General features: G+C 45.4%; 1 protein-coding gene across 4 annotated transcripts in view; it reads left to right on the top strand.

Moving 5' to 3' along the window:
- The window catches only part of SVIL (supervillin), a 292,499-nt gene that overhangs the window by 205,433 nt on the left and 67,445 nt on the right, over positions 1–19,621 (top strand). For all 4 annotated transcript variants that reach the window (XM_038755658.1, XM_038755659.1, XM_038755661.1 and 1 more), the window contains 5 exons: positions 1,396–1,459; positions 9,725–9,816; positions 13,084–13,141; positions 13,261–13,412; positions 15,791–16,445. In XM_038755658.1, the coding sequence (XP_038611586.1) occupies positions 13,134–13,141; positions 13,261–13,412; positions 15,791–16,445 (815 nt within the window). In that variant the 5' untranslated portion in view covers positions 1,396–1,459; positions 9,725–9,816; positions 13,084–13,133. The remainder of the gene's footprint in view (positions 1–1,395; positions 1,460–9,724; positions 9,817–13,083; positions 13,142–13,260; positions 13,413–15,790; positions 16,446–19,621) is intronic.

Raw genomic sequence — 19,621 nt, 5'->3', positions numbered from 1 at the left:
AATGCAGCACACAAAATTACTTCCAGTGGCAGTGTTAAGTGTTTTTTTGCATTAAATCTTCCTGTGAGACAGTTTGGAACAAGTCATCACTTTTGGGCAGTGACTTGCCCGTAGCATGCAGACAAAGACATATATATATATATATATATATATATATATACACACACACACATACACACATATATATACACACACACGTGCATATATGTATGAATATATATGTATTGAGACTTATTCAGTTCATTTTAATGTTACATTGTGTATCAGAAAGTGGTATCTTGGCTTCAGCGTTCAGGGACAGTGGGCATAATGTAGTTCTTTCTGGCTCTGGATATTCTCTAACGTCTGGTAGGATATTGGATTGGGAGGTTCAACTATTGGAAAGAGGTAATGGAACAAGAACCAGACTTGTACAGTCAATTGAAAGTAGAAATAAAGGCTGCAGTTTTTCCTGTGTATTGCATCTACCCAGTAATGATTTTGCAAGTGCTGGGTCTCAGTGTGCTCATTTATGGACAACAGGAGTTCACTGCCACTCTCTTTGGCTCATCCTATCCCCATTGGCCTCTGCCTCCAGATCTTAAATGGTAAAAATCAATCCCTTTGAGAGAGAAGTTTCTGTAAGTGGTCTCCTTGTGGCTTTCTTGGTGGACAGCTGTGAGTCGGGCCAAAGGCTGTAAAGTGTGTTACATACCATTAGAATAGTTATACATTTTGCATATGTCTGCTTCTGATTAACCAACTCATTCTATGGTGTGCTTATTCCAGGACAGAATTGTTGCCAGCTGCACTTATATAATGCAAAGCTAGTCTTTGGGAATAAATAAATACTTTTTAAAAAAAAATCACGGCTGCATCACTGTCATTCATAACTATCAGTTGTCTTTGTCCCTTTTGAAAAGAAGATATTGTCCAAGACAGTGTTGCTCCCAGTGAACCGGGACACTTTCGGGGAAGGAACTAGTTACCTGAGGTGATGCAAGCTGCTCAAATTCCTGAACAAACTTGATCAAAGTCACTCACTGTAAACTTTCTTTCCTTTCACTTGTGTAAGGTGGGTTCATCCTTTTTGTGGCATTCATTTTTTTTTTTAATTCTGAAGTTGAGATGAAACTTTTTAAGGGGCCCGAAGGCTTGGTAGAGGATGTTGACCCGCTATATTGCCAGACCAGAGGGCAAATGGTGTGTGAAATTTCAAAGATTTAAATGAAGAGCTTTGAAGTTTTCTTAAGAATGTACGGTCTGTTGAGGATGTCCTGTATGTGGTGTTTGCATTCTTTTATGGATTCCACAAAGCCGTAGAGCTTCTTTTCAAACATTGGGTGTTTAAATGAATAGTTTTGTCCTGACTGCCCATTCTGCTGCCAATTTATTATCCTATTTCTTCCCTTCCAGGTTTCTACAAGGAAAACGCAGTCCTTTTTAAACCCTCAAGGCTACACCAAAGGAGACCATTAAGGTAAACACTGTAGCACTTTGTTAAAGGACGCTCTTTACAGATTCAGAGTAGTCTTTCCTATTTATTTCAGACTAGCCCCCTGCCTAAGCACATTTAGCAGTTTGGCAGCAGGAGGGTGTTCAGGGGACAGCATTGCCAGGGGTGGGGGAAATGGGGCTAGGACTGCGTGGGGTTGCTTCTTATCTGCATAATTGGTGGCCCCCTCCTTTCCGGGAATGGTTCAAAGATAACTCAAATGGCCTTTCTAGAGGACTTTTGTAGACTGTGTGGAATGGTTGTTTTGAGATTAAAAAAAATATTTCTTTTCCAATTCCTGCCAAATCATGCCAAGTCACTTACTTGAGCCTGCCCCCGCCCCATCCAGTAGCTAGCTCTTAGACACATTCCCTGTCTTCAAGGATCTTACAGCCTACTGGGTACAGATGAGCTCTTGGAAAGCAGCACGACCTAGCGGAAAGAGCCCAGGCTGGAGAGTCAGAGGTCCTGGGTTCTAATACCTTCCCAGGCTGGAAAGTCAGAGGACCTGGGTTCTAATACCGGCTTCGCCACTCCTCTGCTCTGTGCCCTTGGGCCGGTTGCTTCACTTTTCTGGGCCTCAGTTCCCTCAACTGTAAAATGGAGATTAAGTCTCTGTAATCCCTCCTCCCAATTAATTCATTGTCGTATTTATTGAGCGCTTACTGTGTGCGGAGCAATGTACTAAATGCTTGGAAAATACAATTTCAGTTGACAAGCAGCGTGGCGTAGTGGAAAGTGCACGGGCTTGGGAGCCGGAGGTCGTGGGTTCTGATCCTGGCTCTGCTACTTGTCAGCTGTGTGACCTTGGGCAAGTTACTTCACTTTTTGATTGATTGATTCTCTGTACCTCAGTTACCTCGTCTGTAAAATGGGGATGAAGACTGTGAGCCCCACGTGGGACAACCTGATTACCTTGTATTTACCCCAGTGCTTAGAACAGTGCTTGGCACATAGTAAGCGCTTAACAAATACCAACATTATAATTATTATTATTATTACTTGTGGCACCGTCTCCCTTCACTGATGATATGGTCTGCGTTTGTCAGGTTTGTTTTCAGTTCTCTTGGGGTGGTTTGGTCACCACTGTCTACCATATTTTCATGGAATTCAATATGGTGCTTTATTAAACTCTTAGTATATATCAAAAACACTGTGCTATGTGCTCAGTTAGGGACAGGATCTTTGGATGAGACACAGTCCCTTCCTTCACAGGACTCCTAATATATAAGGAATGGAGAGCGCAAGAATGATCCCAGTAAGTGTCTCAAGCACTGTGTTAAACACTGGGGCTAATCAGGTTGGACACAGTCCCTGTCCCACAAGGGCTCACAGTCTAAAGGGGAGAGAGAAGAGGTAATTCATTTCCGTTTTACAGATAAGGAAACTGAGGCACAGAGAGGTCAAAGATTTGCCCACTGTCACACAGCTGGCCAGTGGCAGAGCCGGGCTTAGAACTCAGGCCTCCCTTTTTCTCTGCCCCATTAGCTTTCCATCCTGACTCTTCTTTACTTCTCCCATCCCAATCTTCTCACCACCCTTCAGGGGCAGTCACTCCAGCCAGAACAGGGATTGCCCTCTGTTCTGGGCCAGAAGGTTATGGAGTAGAATAGGGCCCACTGGTGTGGATGGAAAATCCCCTCACTTTTAAGAGCGTGAAAGAAAGGAGGTGGGTGCTATTCTCCCCATCCTTGGAGACAGTTGCTGCCCGTGTGCCTTGACCCCAATTCCTGGCTAAATATGGACTGAGACACAAACCCGTCAGAGCGGTTGGCAGCACGGAAACAAGCACTCGGCTAACACAGTTATCCCATTCAGGCATAATATGGTTTCAAGTGTGAACGAAGCACAGTTCAGCTCTATTTGATAACTGTGGCATTTGTTAAGTGCTTACTATGTGCCGGCCGCTGTGCTAAGTGCTGGGATGGATACAAGCGAATTGGGTTGGACACAGTCCCTGTTCCACATGGAGATCACAGTCTCAATCCCTATTTTACGTATGAATAACTGAGGCACAGAGAAGTTCAGTGATTTGCTCAAGGTCACACAGCAGACAAGTGGCAGAGCCGGGATTAGAACCCAGGTCCTTCCAACTCCCAGGCCTGTGCTCTATTCACTATGCCATGCTGCTTCTCTAGTCACTGGGGGGCATTGGCAGGTCATCCACATTTCATCCAGCTTATCTATCTGCTGGTGACAAATAAAAATTAAAGAGAAAAAGCATAGCAAAACAGGTTGTATCTCGGCCAGCTCACACCCCGGCAGGGTAGAAAAATAATCTGGAAACCCCAGCTCAAAGCTCATTTTGTGGTCAGTGTAGTTTCTTAGGTCATGTGGTCAGAGGCTGATCCTCACTTTGCAAATGTCCCGAGTGGTCCAGGAGAACTGTGGATGAGCAAGACAGAAAGGAAGAACTGAAGAGACAAGTAAGCGCCACAACTGCACAAAGGAGTTCATTTTTTAAAGGCAGAGAAGCAATGAGATTGCAAAGGAAGAAAGGAGTAATTGAGAAAGGGCATAAATGTGAGGGGAGCAACTAGCGTGGCTCAGTGGAAAGAGGCTGGGCTTTGGAGTCAGAGGTCATGGGTTCAAATCCCGGCTCCGCCAATTGCCAGCTGTGTGATTTTGGGCAAGTCACTTCACTTCTCTTGGCCTCAGTTCCCTCATCTGTAAAATGGGGATGAAGACTGTGAGCCCCCCGTGGGACAACCTGATCACCTTGTAACCTCCCCAGCGCTAAGAACAGTGCATTACACATAGTAAGCACTTAATAAATGCCATCATCATCATCATTATTATTATTATTATTATTATTATTATTATTAATCCCAGCTCCGCCACTTGTCACCTGTGTGACTTTGGGCAAGTCACTTCACTTCCCTGTGCCTCAGTTACCTCATCTGTAAAGTGGGGATTAAGACTGTGAGCCCCCCATGGGACAACCTGATCACCTTGTATCCCCCATTGCTTAGAACAGTGCTTCGCACATAGTAAGCACTTAACAAATGCCATCGGCATCATCAACTATGAGCTCCAAACAATTCAATGTCTTTCGTGAATATCTCACAAAATTACTGTAGCGTTCTCCAGTGTGGAGAGAATGGATGTCCACATTCTTAGAGCAAAAATAGACCACCAAAACCTCATGCCATCCTGGTGTAAGTGTGTGGGGAGGTAATAGGCAGGGGAGAAGGGGAAATCAAACATCCATCTGTCTTTTATTCTTGACTGTGGAGCTTCAAGAGAAAGCTGAGACTAAGTCTTAATATGTTTTAGGAGGCTTATTGCACTCCCTGGAATTCTTAATAAATGCTACAACCACCATCCCTAAACTCTTTTAAACTGGGTTGTGGGGGGGAAAAGAGGCAGCATTTTTGCTCCCAGCACTTGAATTAAATTGTTCATTAGTGCTGCTGAGGAGTTTGTAAGTAGGTTAATGGGGCATGGATTTCTTTGTTAATTTCTCATCAAGTAAGGGTACTATCCTCCAGCCATTGGGTTTCTTTCTGAAAACAAACAGAAAACAGCCATGAGGGATGCAGATGAGTTCCAGCAAGTTTTCAGAAGAAATTTTAGAACTGTTCCATTGAATCTAAGACTTAAAAAAAAAATTTATTGTGACCAGAAGTGTAGCCTGAGGCCGGGCTGTTTCTGGGAAACTGGTGCAGATTTTGGCTTCGTATTCAAAGAGTGATAAAAGCCTTCCATCAGTCCCCTCGTTCAACTGGGATAATATGTGTCAGCCCCAGTGTCTAGCCTGTAGCAAATGTGGCCATAAGAAGCCATCTGCAACTGGAGGAATTAGAGCTTCTGGAGAGGCAGGCCAAGTACCCTGTGGTTGGAATGATAAAAAACTTTTTTCTGCTTATCCATCCCTTTCTCCTGCTCTCTGCAAGCTTGGTATGAAGGTTGATGAGATTTTGGTGGTTGTTTAGCTGAATGCGTTTTTGTGTTAAGGGCCCCTTTGGGTGGATCCCAAGCACAGCCAACTCTCAATCCTTCAGGATCGTTCCTCTAGGTTGTGGATTAGTCAGGGTCCCGGCTCATCTTGGCCTACCACGGCACTGTTCATTCTCCCTGTTGGTGGGAAAGGAGGAAGGACAGTCCCCAGTCTTGGCAGGTCAGGGTTTCTCCGCCTGTCTGCCAAGGCAACACACATCAAAACAACAGTCACCCTGTCGTCACTAAAGCCTCCCATTGGGGGATTGCTCCTGCTGTCAGGAAAGGCAACACTCACCAGACCACCAGAGCTGCTCATGCACTGCTGAAGAGTTTGGAAGGAAGGAAGGTAGATGACTCAGCCTACTTGCCCCCTTTCCTGGTGAGCCCCCTAGTGAATGGGGCCTCACGGCACTCATATGTGCATGCATGTGCACGCATGTGCACATATGCACACCCAGGGAATGTCTGTTTATTGTTATATTGTACTCACCCAAACTTTGTACTGTGCTTTGTACACTGTAAGCGCTCAGTAAGTAAGATTGAATGAATGAACTTGCGTGCGCACACACACACATACACTCTGTCTGTCTCTCTCTCTCTCTCTCTCTCTAATCACCAGATTATATTTCTGATCTCTTGTCTTCCTTCTGGTCCTATTTGGAATAATATGTACTTTTAGATCTGCAGTCTTCCTCTCAGCCTGGTAAAAGGGTGGTAGGGTTTGTAGGTTTATAGAGAAGCAGCATGGCTCAGTGGAAAGAGCCTAGGCTTTGGAGTCAGAGGTCATGGGTTCAAATCCCGGCTCTGCCAATTGTCAGCTGTGTGACTTTACTTCTCTGGGCCTCAGTTACCTCATCTGTAAAATGGGGATTAAGACTGTGAGCCCCCCGTGGGACAACCTGATCACCTTGTAACCTCCCCAGCGCTTAGAACGGTGCTTTGCACATAGTAAGTGCTTAATAAATGCCATTATTATTATCATTATTAATATTATTTATTAAGCTCCCAAAGCCGTTCTGTGACAATGTGGCCAGTCTAATCATTCATTCAATCATTTATTCAATCGTATTTATTCAGCACTTACTGTGTGCAGAGCACTGTACTAAGCGCTTGGTAAGTACAAGTTGGCAACATATAGAAACTGTCCCTACCCAAAAATGGGCTAACAGTATTCAGAGTGGAAGAAACCTCATCTGACCCCTTCCCTGTCAACAGTGAAGTAAAGCAGGGTTGTGTAACAAGCCTGGGTTTGTTCCACCTGTTTTTCACAATCATGTCTGGAAACACAAAAAGGAACAAGGAAACTAGTATGTAATATTCAAAAACTCTTCCAACTGAGCAGGCATTGTTATTGCAAGACTTTAAAGAAGGCATATGGGAATGCTGATCCACATGTTTTGGAAATACCCCTAAGACAACAAGCAAATAAGTATGAATCACATTACAGACAGCACAGCAGTCTGCATAGACCACAAGCTGTAAAACTGTCAAGGTTATGTGCCAACTTGTACCTGGGGAGCCTAATGCACTACCTGAAATTTTCATTGGTGATCCTGAGTTCTGCTACTTAGGCAGCCTAGTGTACAAAGGTGCCCAGATTATCAAAGTAGAAAAAAAATCAAGAAAGCCAGTGTGTCATTTAGAAGGCTAATAAAAGTTTGGAGTCACTTTGGTTCACGCTTCAAAGGAATACAGGATATTTGCCATAGCGACTTGTGGTAGGCAGTGAGATCTGGGCCTATTACAAGTTATCAGAAGTTGCCATAGAAGTAAATGGCAACTAATTTAGCAGGTGGTATTCAGGAAAGTGGTATCTTTTGTGCCACAGAAACCTTGACAAGGCACTAGATTTTAATCTCCTTGAGGGCTGAGATTATGTTTTACACTCTGTTGAACTCTCCCAAACAATTAGTACCATTCTCTCTAGACAATAAACACTTAATGCCACCTACGAATTGATTGAGGCAAATTGAAGCAGGCACCTGGCTTCCCTAGCACAGAGGACAAAGGTCACATGGGGCCAGTGTGGAAGGAGAGGTTGATTATGCATCAGCCTTTTCTGCTCTTCCGATAGGAAGGAATGAAATCTTACTTTCACAAGTGTCTCTGAAAAGAGGAGATTACGGTAAAACATTCAGTAAAGTTTTAGAACAAATATTTTAGTCCTATGATGTGTTGAGAAGAGGCAGGGGCTATTGCACTAAATACTGAGATTTTTAAAGTGTGATGGAAACTCTTCTGTGTGCTGTGCCTTAAAATGGCAGAGACTGGAGAGGAGCTTGCTATGAATAGATGTGTTTGAGATAGTGGAATCTCTGAATAGTGAGTAATTAAATAAATGCATTTATTTAATGGCACTTGTTAAGTACTTACTATGCATCAGGCACTGTACTAAACAGTGGGGTAGATACAAGCTAATCAGGTTGTGAGCCCAATGGGGCCCACAGTCTCAATCACCATTTTACAGGTGAGGTAAGTGAGGCCCAGAGAGGTTAAGTGACTTGCCTAAGTTCAGGCCAGGCTCTTTTCACTAGACCATGCTGCTTCCAGTGTTGTAAATACTGCTTTGGGTTGGGGCCCAGGGAGCCTCCCACTTCCATTTGGCCTATAAAAGAGAAAGAGTAAGGGGGTAAAATTGGAGACTGCCCAGCTTTATTAATGAAAATGACCTTTCCAAATAACTACCTGGCACTGCAAGATGTGTGTACTTATTCTAGGAAGATGAATGATATAGAGAGCAGAGTATTCCAGGGCCCCCCAATTTATTTCACCCTAGTCATGTTTTCCACAGGGTGGTTTCATCTGCAGAACTGTCAGAAAGCCATGACCAACAGACCTCTTGGAACTGTTATTTTTGACTCAGTTCTGCACTGTAAGGACCAATAGTGCAGCTCTCTGGAGAGTCCATAAGTTACTTTGAATTCTGAATAAATAAAAAGAAAGAATTCCTTCATCCTTCCAGTCGATATCAGACACCTAAGCAAAGCAAATGGAAGGAGTACTGTTATTGCTCACTCGTTTTCACCCATTGGAGTTTCTGTGCCAATCAGTGGTGGTTGGGTTTTGTTTTTTTTCTTTTTAAGATGTAAGCCATGAATTCAAACTCTTTTCCAAGGGCTTGTCACTATTGTCCGTGGGCCAGAACCATGCTGTTCTGGCTGCCGCCGGCCTCTGACTGTGCCAGGAGCACTGATGTCCACTTATGGGATGATGGCAGTATTCTCCAGCTGGTGGGGGCTATGTCTGGTTTGGAGCTGCCACTCCCAGACTTGGTTCATTAGCCCTGGCAGCCCCCACACCTGATCTTTGTCTGCACTCCTTCCTGGTTTTCTGCTGGCTCTTCAGGACCATATTGGATCCTGTTTGAGCAATCAGCAGCATTGGTTCACTCAACACAGAGCTGCTGTCTGGGCTGGGTCCAGGGCTTTGACCTAGGGAAGTAGGGAAAGCCTAGGGCTTTAAGGAGCTTTTGCTCTTCCCGTAGCCCATTTTTCCCCTGTTACAAGATAGAGCAAGATGTGGGTGGATTGTAAGTAGACAAAATAATAGGTCATTCTAAAATGAGGCTTGTAATTCCGAAATGAATTTTCTTGCAGTTTTGACTGAGAGTTTGACATTATTGGCAAATTGGGGTTGAATAATGTGGTCTCCTGAATCTATTACTACTTTACAAATGGACTCTATAGCCACCCATTTCGAAGATAAAGCTATACTTATGTGGCTATTTCTTTTGAGCTGTGTTTAAAATATGGCTGCTGGAATATTGCTCTTTCTCCCTTCCCACCTGCTGTCTCTCTACCTTCAGCCTCTCCTCTCTCCCCATGCCTTCACCCCCTAGACCACAGCTATCTGAGCTGGTTTAGAGATCCAGATTCCAGGGAATTACCCCTCATTTTTCTCCCCGTTCCCACCCCACTCTTACTTCCACCCCTGCATTTTAATCACACTTGTCCTTTAGGGTCAGGCTTGTGCCTGACATCTCTGAAATACCTCGAACCAAATTGATTCGTTGGATGGCTTAGTGGATAGAGCACGGTCCTGGGAGTCAGAAGGACCTGGGTTCTAATCCTGGTTGTACCACGTGTCTGCTGTGTGACCGTGGGCAGGTCACATCACTTCTCTGAGCCTCAGTTACCTCATCTTTAAAATGGGGATAATACTGTGAGCTCCATGTGGGAGAGGGACTGCATCCAACCTGATTAACTTGCATCTACCCCAGCTAGGCAGATAGTAAGCGTTTAATAAGTGCCATTATTATTATTAATACTGTTAATTAGAGCTGCTATAAACTGCCTGACTTTTTTCTAGTTTCCAGAAAGAATTTTCACTTGAAGACAAAGAACAACTTGCCAACAGCACTAAGGATCTCGATGCTCACCTTTTAGCAGGACTTCCGAAAGGTAGGCCCGGGTATCCATCCGAGTTCTGTCCCCATGTGGGCCTGGATCAGAAGAAATATTGAATGTGATTTGCTTTAAGGGGACAGTGGTTCCCAAGAGAGGTCCCAGCTGTTTTGGACCCTATAAGAGAGTTGCAAGGAGGGGATAAAGCTAATTAGCAAGTGGGCACAATGGTGATTATACTAATTAGGCCACAGCTCCTTGTTAAAGTGACTTGAAAGACATGTAGTGCTGGGCTAAATTCATCAGCATATGTCCAGTCTCTATCAGAGTTCAAGCAGAGGTCAGAATACAAAATCAGTCAATCCATCAGTCATGTTCATTGATCATTGCTGTATGCAGAGCACTGTACTAAGCGCTTGGGAAAGCACAATGTAGCAGCGTTGGCAGAGGCATTCCCTTCCCCCAACGGGACTGCAGTCTAGAGGGAGAGAAAGAGAGAGGAATAAAAATAGATGTATTACAGCTTCGTACACACTAAGTGCTACAAATCCAAGTGCCTGCTAGGCAGAAAGGAGCGGGAGAAGAGGAAATGAGGCCTTAGTAAGGGATAACCTCTTGAAGGAGATGTAATTTCAATAAGGCTTTGAATGAATTGAATTGAAGTGAATCGTCGCTGCCTTTAGTCCCAAACCTTCATGGCCACAGGCCTGCGAGTCAAGAGACCTGGGTTTGGATCCCATCTCTGCTATCGGCCTCCTGGGGGACACTGGGGTGACAGGCTCACCTGAAAGCAATACCTTCCTGCCCCCTGCATTTTGATATCGTTCTATAAGACCAGTCAGAATACCTACTGGAGGGTCTCAAATTGTGCAAATAGCTAGAAAAGGAGAAGCAGCATGGCCTAGTGGATAGAGCACGGGCCTAAGAGTTAGCAGGACCTGAGTTCTAGTCCCAGCTCCGCCAGTTGTCTGCTTTGTGACCTTAGGCAAGTCACTTAACTTCTCTGTGCCTCAATTATCTCATCTGTAAAATGGGGATTAATGCTGGGAGCGCCATGGGAGCCATGGACTGTGTCCAGTGTGATTCGCTTGTATCTACCTCAGCACTTAGTACCGTGCCTGGCACATAGTAAGCACTTACAAATGCCATGGGGGAAAAAAAGCAGCACAGCACACTCAACATAAATCCTAATAAAAATTCCCACTTCTTGGTATAATTGAAGCGTTTCCCCTTAGGGCAAGTGTACACATCATTGTTACATATGTTTTATTATTTAAACACTAAGTGATGCTGTGAAGTTTTCTCTTGAAATTGGGGAAACTCCCACTCCCCAACCCACTCTTCTTTTCCTCCTACCTCCTCTCTCCCTCCCACTTTCCTATTTTTGCCACCTTTCTTCCACCTGGTCCCATCCTTTCCCCAACTCCTGCAGAGAGGTGGAGCTTTGTTGAGGGGGTTTGGGGTAATGATTCCTGGCATACCATGCCAGGAGTCCCGATTTTGGCAAGGTCCTGGTCTACCAGGATTCCTCCCCATGGACAGCACCTCCTCCCAGGACAGGAGCTTTTGGCAAAGCAGCTAGTATGGGGCCACTCCAGTTTTCCAAAACAGCCAGCTTCCTGTGAAAATATCCTCAGCTACGAGGAAGCGGACCATAACTACAGCCTTAACAGAAGGCTTTAATGGTTGAATCAAACCAGCCCACACCGTTTTTATTGATTGATTTATTTTTTACCACCTTGTATCCCCTATGGAGACCATGCTGGTAACAAAGTGGGTGAAATGGACATTCTCCTAGAGGCACAGGAGTAGATGTTTACTGGGTCTTGAGAGGTGGGGGGCCAAACCCACTTTAAGGCACTCTAGGGCCTCCCTGCCCATGCTGTTATTTTGTTCAAGAAAATGGCTGCTTGTGTGATGTAGACAAGGCTGCTCATTCAGAGCAGGTAGGATTGTTTCAGCACCTGAAAGACTGGAGTCTGGAGTCTGGTTATTTTCTTTTTTAGTATTATTACTGGTTAAAATAACCTAATTAGAAACTCCGTCTGTGAACATCAGCCTTGCAAGTAGTTTGGAAAAATTTATGGGCCCGTAAAAATTTCACCAACCCCACCTCCTCTGGAATAAATATGTTTATTAATTGGAGGCAGTGTGGTCTACTGGGAAAGGGCAGAAGACTGGGAGTCAGGAGGCCTGGGTTCTAATCCCGGCTTTGGTACCAGTCTAATGGGTTACCTGCGGGAAGTGACTTAGCCTATCTGTGGTCCAGTTTCCTTATTTGTAAAATGAGGATAAGAGACCTGCACCCCACCTCTTAGGTTGTATCTGATTTGGTGATTTTTTAATTACCCCAGTGCTAGCACAGACCTTGACATGAGTGTTTAAGAAATGATTACGTGTATGTTCAAACATATACGTGTATATATGTTTATATATATATATATATATGTAAAGTGTGTATTAATGTGTTTTGCAAATTTGTATTCAACATACACACAAACCTGTCCTTCATATTTGAAGGTGATTCTGCCAGGGATATTTTTTTCTTGAGCGCAGGTGTGGCTATTAAGGTCCAATCCCTTTCACACTGGACTGGGTACACGGAAGGGTCATCCTTTGCTGCCCTGTTTCATTTTGTTTGCTGTTACCAGCCGCTGTTTTCTCTTTTGCCTCTCACTCTCAGAATCTCCCCAGAGCATCTGTTCTGCAAGGCCAGCCACCTCTGCTGCTCTTTTGCAGTCACCAAGCCCTCCATCCAAACAGAGTCCAAGTAAAACACAGAGCATATTTGCAAACCATAGCTAGACTCATGGCTGAGTTACAGCGGCTGCTGCCAACAAGCTCGCGGTGCTACATCAGAACTTGCAAAACTGAAGGGAAGAATGTTCACCATATGAGTGTTTTTTTCAGTCAGATAGGGCTAATGATATTTTTGTTCACTTGCTTTTTTTTTTTTCCTTTTTGGTCTTATGGTTTTTGTTAAGCACTCGCTATGTTCCAGGCACCGTACTAAGCACCGGGGTAGATACAAGGTAATCTGGTTGGACACAGTCCCTACATGGGGTTCACAGTCCTAATCCCCATTTTACAGATGAGGTGACTGAGCCAGAGAAGTGAAGTGAGTTGCCTAAGGTCACACAGCACACAAGTTACAGAGCAGGAATTGGATTCCGGTCCCGTGATTCCCCAGCCTGTGGTCTTTCCACTAGTTCACACTGCTTCAGCCTAAGGACTGATGTTGGGGTCTGGGCTGCAATAATGTCAGTCCCTAGATCAAGTCTGCATTGCTCCCACAGTCAATATTCAACTTGATTTCCCTTTTAGTTTCAGAATTAAGAAAACTCTTTGAGCCAAGCCGGAAAGAATTTTTGGAGATGAAAAGGTAAGATTTTTGTGAATTTTTGGCCCAGAACGGCAAACGCTCACCATGCAGGGGAGCTGGGGCTGGGAGCCGAGAAACCATAAAAGCTCACTCTTCATACTTTCTGGTGTACTTCACAGGAAAGAGCGCATTGCCAGACGCTTAGAAGGAATTGAAAATGACACGCAGCCCATCCTTCTGCAGAATTGCCCCGGGCTAGTAACCCACCGTTTACTGGAGGAAGATACACCACGATATATGCGAGCTACTGACCCATACAGTCCCCACATTGGTGAGTATCCAGCCAGAGGTGCTAACTCTGTGCTAAGAGCTGGGATAGATACAATGCAGTTTGTTCAGCCACAGTTATTCTCCCCTGCGAGACTCATAGCTGAAGGGCAAGAGAGAACAGGTACTGAATCCCCATTTTACAGAGGAGGAAACTGAGGCCTAGAGAAGTTAAGTGACTTGCTCAAGGTCACGCAGAGCAGGATGAGAACCCAACTCTCCTAACTCCCAGTCCTGTGCTCTTTCTACTAGGCCATACCTCTTCTCCTACTCAATTTTATCTTTCAGTGGCCAGCTTTTTTTTTTCCTGTCGAAATTCTTATACCTCTGAACATTGTTACTTATGATAAGTTGATTTTGGGGGTTGGTTTGAGGGAGAGCATCATTTCCTGGTTTCCGTTTTATGGAAGGGTAGACTTTTGGGAAGGAGCACAACACAGTGCGTAGAGCATGGGCTTGGGAGTCCAAAGGTCATGGTGTCTAATCCCACCCCCGCCACGTGTCTGCAGTGTGACCTTGGGCAAGTCACTTTATTTCTCTGTGCCTCATTTACCTCATCTGTAAAAGGGGGATAGCGACTGTGAGCCCCACATGGGATAGGGACTGCGTCCAACCCGATTTGCTTGTAGTCCAGTGTCCGGGATAGAGTAAGTGCTCAACAAATACCGTGATTATTACTTCCTAAGCAGTAACATACTGCATTTTACCTTCAGCCGGTATAAGCCTATTTTGTTTCCAAGTTCCAAGGCAGGTCTAAATTGGAAACAGTTCAGGTGGCTTTGTGAGCGTGTGCTAGAACCTGTTTGTATGTGGGGCTTCAGTGGAAAAGGTGTCTTCCTGGTTCTCTGTCCTAATCTGTGGCCAAGACTCTAATCTCTACCTTTCATTCATTCATTCAGTCATATTTATTGAGCGCTTACTGTGTGCAGAGCACTGTACTAAGCGCTTGGGAAGTACAAGTTGGCAACACATAGAGACGGTCCCTACCCAACAGCGGGCTCACAGTCTAGAAGGGAGAGACAGACAACAAAACATATTAAGAAAATAAAATAAATAGAATATGTAAATATGTACAAGTAAAATAAATAGTGTAATAAATCTGTACAAACATATATACAGGTGCTGTGGGGAGGGGAAGGAGGTAGGGCAGGGAAGATAGGGAGGGGGAGAGGAAGGAGGGGGCTCAGTCTGGGAAGGCCTCCTGGAGGAGGTGAACTCTCAGTAGGGCTTTGAAGGGAGGAAGAGTGCTAGATTGGCGGATGTGCAGAGGGAGGGCATTCCAGGCCAGGGGGAGGACGTGGGCCGGGGATCGACGCTGGGACAGGCGAGAACGAGGCACAGTGACGAGGTTAGCGGCCGAGGAGCAGAGTGTGCGGGCTGGGCTGTAGAAGGAAAGAAGGGAGGTGAGGGAGAGCCTTGAAGCCGAGAGTGAGGAGTTTTTGCCTGATGCGTAGGTTGACTGGTAGCCACTGGAGATTTTTGAGGAGGGGAGTAACATGCCCAGAGCATTTCTTCACAAAGATGATCCAGGCAGCAGCGTGAAGTATAGATTGAAGTGGGGAGAGACGGGAGGATGGGAGATCGGAGAGGAGGCTGATGCAGTAATCCAGTCAGGATAGGATGAGAGATTGAACCAGCAGGCTAGCGGTTTGGATGGAGAGGAAAGGGCGGATCTTGGCGATGTTGCAGAGGTGAGACTGGCAGTTTTTGGTGACGGATTGGATGTGAGGGGTGAACGAGAGTAGAGTTGAGGATGACACCTAGGTTGCGGGCTTGTGAGACGGGAAGGATGGTAGTGCCGTCAACAGCGATGGGAAAGTCAGGGAGAGGGCAGGCTTGCTCAGTGATCCCCTGTCTTAATGCTCTTGTCGCATGGAGCTCAGGACTCATCGCCTTGGTGCTTTGGTATCCTTTGGATATAGCAGGTCAGGTTGTCGGGTGGTGTGAAGGGCTTACTACTTAGTACTCCTAGGGTCTGGAGTGTCAGAACTCAGACTCTGTAGGTAGTGTGCTGTTTGAAACAGGTCAGTTTGAGATGGATCATCTTAGTCTTTAAAGTGCAAAAATACACCTGTGTTCCTTATTATAATTATCATTATCATTATCATCGTATTTTTTAAACACATCATGTGTCAAGCACTCTTCTAAGCTCTGGGGTAGATACAAGTTAATCAGATCAGGCACAGTCCCTGTCCCACATGAGAGAGATTAGACTAAACTAAATCCTAGGAAAAATGCTCCTGTTCCTAGGATGCAATTAATTTCTCCTGTTTGAGTAGCTACTCTACACCAGCCTAGAATGTAATTTGGGTTTTTTTGGAAAGTATTTTTGCTTCCTTGAATTTTGCCCCAGATTGGCATTCTTGTATGTTTCTATTGTAGGCCGAGCTAATGAAGAGGAGGAGACTTCAGATTCTTCTTTAGAAAAGCAGCCTAAGTCCAGATATTGTACAGAAACACCCTGCAGTTCAGGGGCCATGGATACCCAGACACTCGAATCCAAAGCTGAGAGAATAGCCAGGTATAAGGCAGAAAGAAGACGCCAGTTAGCAGAAAAGTACGGGCTGAACCTGGACTCTGATGCCGACTCCGAATATGCCTCTCGATACACTAAACCCAAGAAGGACCCAGAAACTGTAGAGAAAAGGGCAGGGAAAAGTGACAAGCAGGAGGAAGAAAGCAAAACTTTTCCGTCCCCATACTCCAGGACAGAAACTGTGGAACCGAGGAGTACAGCCTCCGACAACAAGGACTATGCCTTCCGGGAGCGGGATGGTGTTCCCGATACGGAAGCACTCCTGAACGTGGAAAACCATAGACGAGCACCAGAGCAGAGTGCCAGTGGACGAGGGCTCGACGCGCCAGCCCCAGCCGAGGATCCCTCGGCCTTCTCGTACTCCGAACGAGACTCTTCCTCCAGCGACGTGCCAAGGTCTCCCAAGCAAACCCATAAGGTGTCCTTGTACTCACCAAAGCAGCCAGCTTCACCGAGTCAGCCATCAGGCGACCAGCCTTTCCACAGTGATGCCAGACTGGGGTAAGTATGCCCTTCTGGAGTTAACCGCTCTCTCTTTCTTCTCTCTCTTGCCACCGTGGCTCCCTCTTCAGATGGTGGAGTCCAGACTTTCACTGTGTGGCGGGGGCTTGAAGAAGCCTACCTACATGTAATCAGCTGCCAATGGCTATTTACAGGGGTCCATAATGTTCTGGAACTGGCACAAGAGGAAAAGAAAAAGTCTGGTCCTTTGTACTAGTGGGACAGAGAAAGGAACTAGCGTAGAACAGGTGCCATATTGTTCTGGAATGGGCCACTTGTTCCTCTTTCTTTTTGTGGTATTTAAGTGCTTATGATGTGTCAAACACTTTTCTAAGCCCTGGGGTAGATATTAATTAGGTTGGACCAGTCCCTGTCCCTCATGGGTCTTACAATATAAGTAGGAGGAAGAACAGGAGAAGTTAAGTGACTTACCCAAAGTCACACAACAAGCATTTGGAAGAGCCAGGATGACAACTCATGTCCTCTGATTCTCAGGCCCATGCTCTTTCCACTAGGTATTGCTGCTTCTCCATCTTGTATTTCACTGGTGAAGGGTCTGACTTAGTGCTTTTAATGGCTTAAAGTAAAAAGGTACCATATTCACCACCCTCCCAGGCCAGTGAAGATTAATATCTTTGACTCTTTTCCCTGCCTTGACCTCATTACGGTTTTGGAAGTGGGATCTTCCCAACTCGAGCCCAGTGTGTGGTCTTCTGGATTGGAAGCTGGAGGTGTGTTTTTTTTGAGCCTGCCCTGTTGTGGGTTTCCAGTGCCTCAGAGGACTCCCGGTGTCTGGGAAGGGTAACAGAGGTCTCAGCCTCCCTTACCCCACGCCAGAGCGTCCCCCTTCCTGCATGAAACAGCAGCTGCAAAGGGAAGGGGCCCAAGCAGAATAGGGAATGGCCCAAGCAGAGAGTGAAGCAGGTGCTCCAGGAGGGTGGCAGGGAACGCAGGCAAGGACCCCAATGGGAGAATGACACATATTAGAATCGTACAAAATTAAGGAGTCTGTAATTGGGATGGTCACTGACTTCTGGATTGAAATTCGTTAGTAATATTTTAAAAAGTTAACCACTTGAGAACTAATGGTGGGGTCATACCTGAGCATAGGTCAGGCATTTAGAAAGTTCCCAGAGGCCTGGGTTTTAGATCCCTGTCCCAATCCTAATTGGGTTCGGTTCATTTGGGCAGGGGACATATCTAGGAGAAGCCTAGTGTGGCCTAGTGGATAGAACACGGCCCTGGGAGTCAGAAGACCCGTGTTATAATCCCTGTTCTGCCATTTGTCTGTTATGTGTCCGTGAGCAAGTCACTTAACTTCTCAGGGCCTCAGTTACCTGATCTCTAAAATGGGGATTAAGATTATGAACCCCATGCGGGACAGGGACTGTGTCCAACCTGACAACCTTGTATCTACCCCTGCACTTAGTACAGTGCCTGGCGCATAGTAAGCTTGTAATAAAGATGACTATTATTATTATTATCTACCAACTCTGTTGTATTGTTTGCTCCCAAAAGCTTAGTACAGTGTTCCGCACAGAGTAGGCTCTCAGTAAATATTATTGATGGATTTAAGTGGATGGGTGGGCAGGTTCTGGAAGACTTCATTGTTTCTGTAAGCAGAAATGCCAGCTCTCCAAATGTTGGCCATCCCTGCGCAGGTTGTTTGAAGTGAGCTTAGGTAAGAGTTTATAAAGTCATGCAAGCTAGGGCAAGGCTATCCTGCCTGAGAGTTTTTTGAATTCATTCTTTTGAACCACTGAATCTCAAAACACTGATGTGTATAATTAATCAAGATAATGTTATTCCACAATAGTACACCTAGCTCTCCCCTAATACGGGGACTTTGTTCTTGCAACCGCGTTAAGGCAAACTCTCACTGTAGTATTACGGGTGAACAACCATTTCTTCCAACACCACGTGACACCATACTTGGGCAGGTTCCTGTTGTCAGAAGAACGTTCCCCTCTAGTCCCGTCATGTTCTAGCCAAACAGATTCTGGCTCAAAAATAATGATAAGCTCTTGCCATATGCCAAATACCGTAGTAAAGCAATGGGGTAGATGTAAGATAATCAAGTCTGACAGTCCCTGACCCAGCGGGGGGCTCATATTTTAAGGGGGAGGGAGGATCAGGGATTGAATCCCCATTTTACAGATGAGGAAATAGAAACAAAGGGAGGTTAAGTGACCTGCCAAGGGGCACATACCAGTCGAGTGGTAGAATTGGGATCAGAACCCAGATCCCTGACTGCCAAGCCCATGTTCTTTCCACTAGGCCACGCTCCTTCCCAGCTGAATGTACCTTCAATAATCTTGCCAAAATGAGGAATTTAACTGGCTAAATAAAGGCTGTGCTCATTTTATCCAACACAAAGAAGAGTATTCATTTTGCTAATGAAAAGGGAGAGGGGTGGGTGGTGTTAAATTGTATGTCTTTCTTCCCCAATGGGACTGAATGAGAAAGAGGGGGTAGCGGAGCACTGGGGAAGGGGACTGACAAAGGAAAGAGTCAGGGGAAGTAGGACAAAGGTAGTAGGAAGGGTGTGTGGATAGAGTTGGGAAGGAGCGGTGGAACTTGGGAGGAATAACAACTCCTCTAATCCCCAGCTACTCACCCAAGCTTCAGTATCATACAAGCAGTTTGCTGCACAGCAGATAAGGCCACCTTGGGCCCGTATCCTCCTTCATCCTTTTTTCAAGCAATCAGTCAATGGTGTTTTTTGAGCACGAACTATGTGCAGAACACAATACTAAGCACTTGGGAGAGGACAGTACGACAGAGACAGAGTTGGTAGACACAGTCTCTGCCAACAAGGAGCTTACACTTCACACTCCCATCTCAGGGCCTGGCCCATGGTTGCCACTACCTAGCCTGCTCTGGCAAGGTCATTTGGTCACCTTGTGTCCAGAATTGATTTTGTAAACTCAGGCACTGTGAAATTACCCGGGCCCAAACTGACTTGGCAGTAATGCCATTCGTTTTTGAATCACATAAGAAGTTTTGTCAATTAAAACCCCATTTTGAAGGAACTCCCTAAGATCAGCAGAGTGGAAATTGTGACGGTTGATTTCCTCTTCCGAATAGGCAGTATCACATTTTAAAGGTCAAAATGTAGGAACGATCTGGTACTTTGAGAAACAAAAATCTTACTCTGGAAAATGGAATCCTTCAGA

This window comes from Tachyglossus aculeatus, chromosome 13 (genome assembly GCF_015852505.1).
Source record: "Tachyglossus aculeatus isolate mTacAcu1 chromosome 13, mTacAcu1.pri, whole genome shotgun sequence".
Taxonomy (NCBI): domain Eukaryota; kingdom Metazoa; phylum Chordata; class Mammalia; order Monotremata; family Tachyglossidae; genus Tachyglossus; species Tachyglossus aculeatus.
The sequence above is the reverse complement of the archived record's forward strand: the minus strand, read 5'-3'. Positions and strand labels throughout refer to the sequence as shown.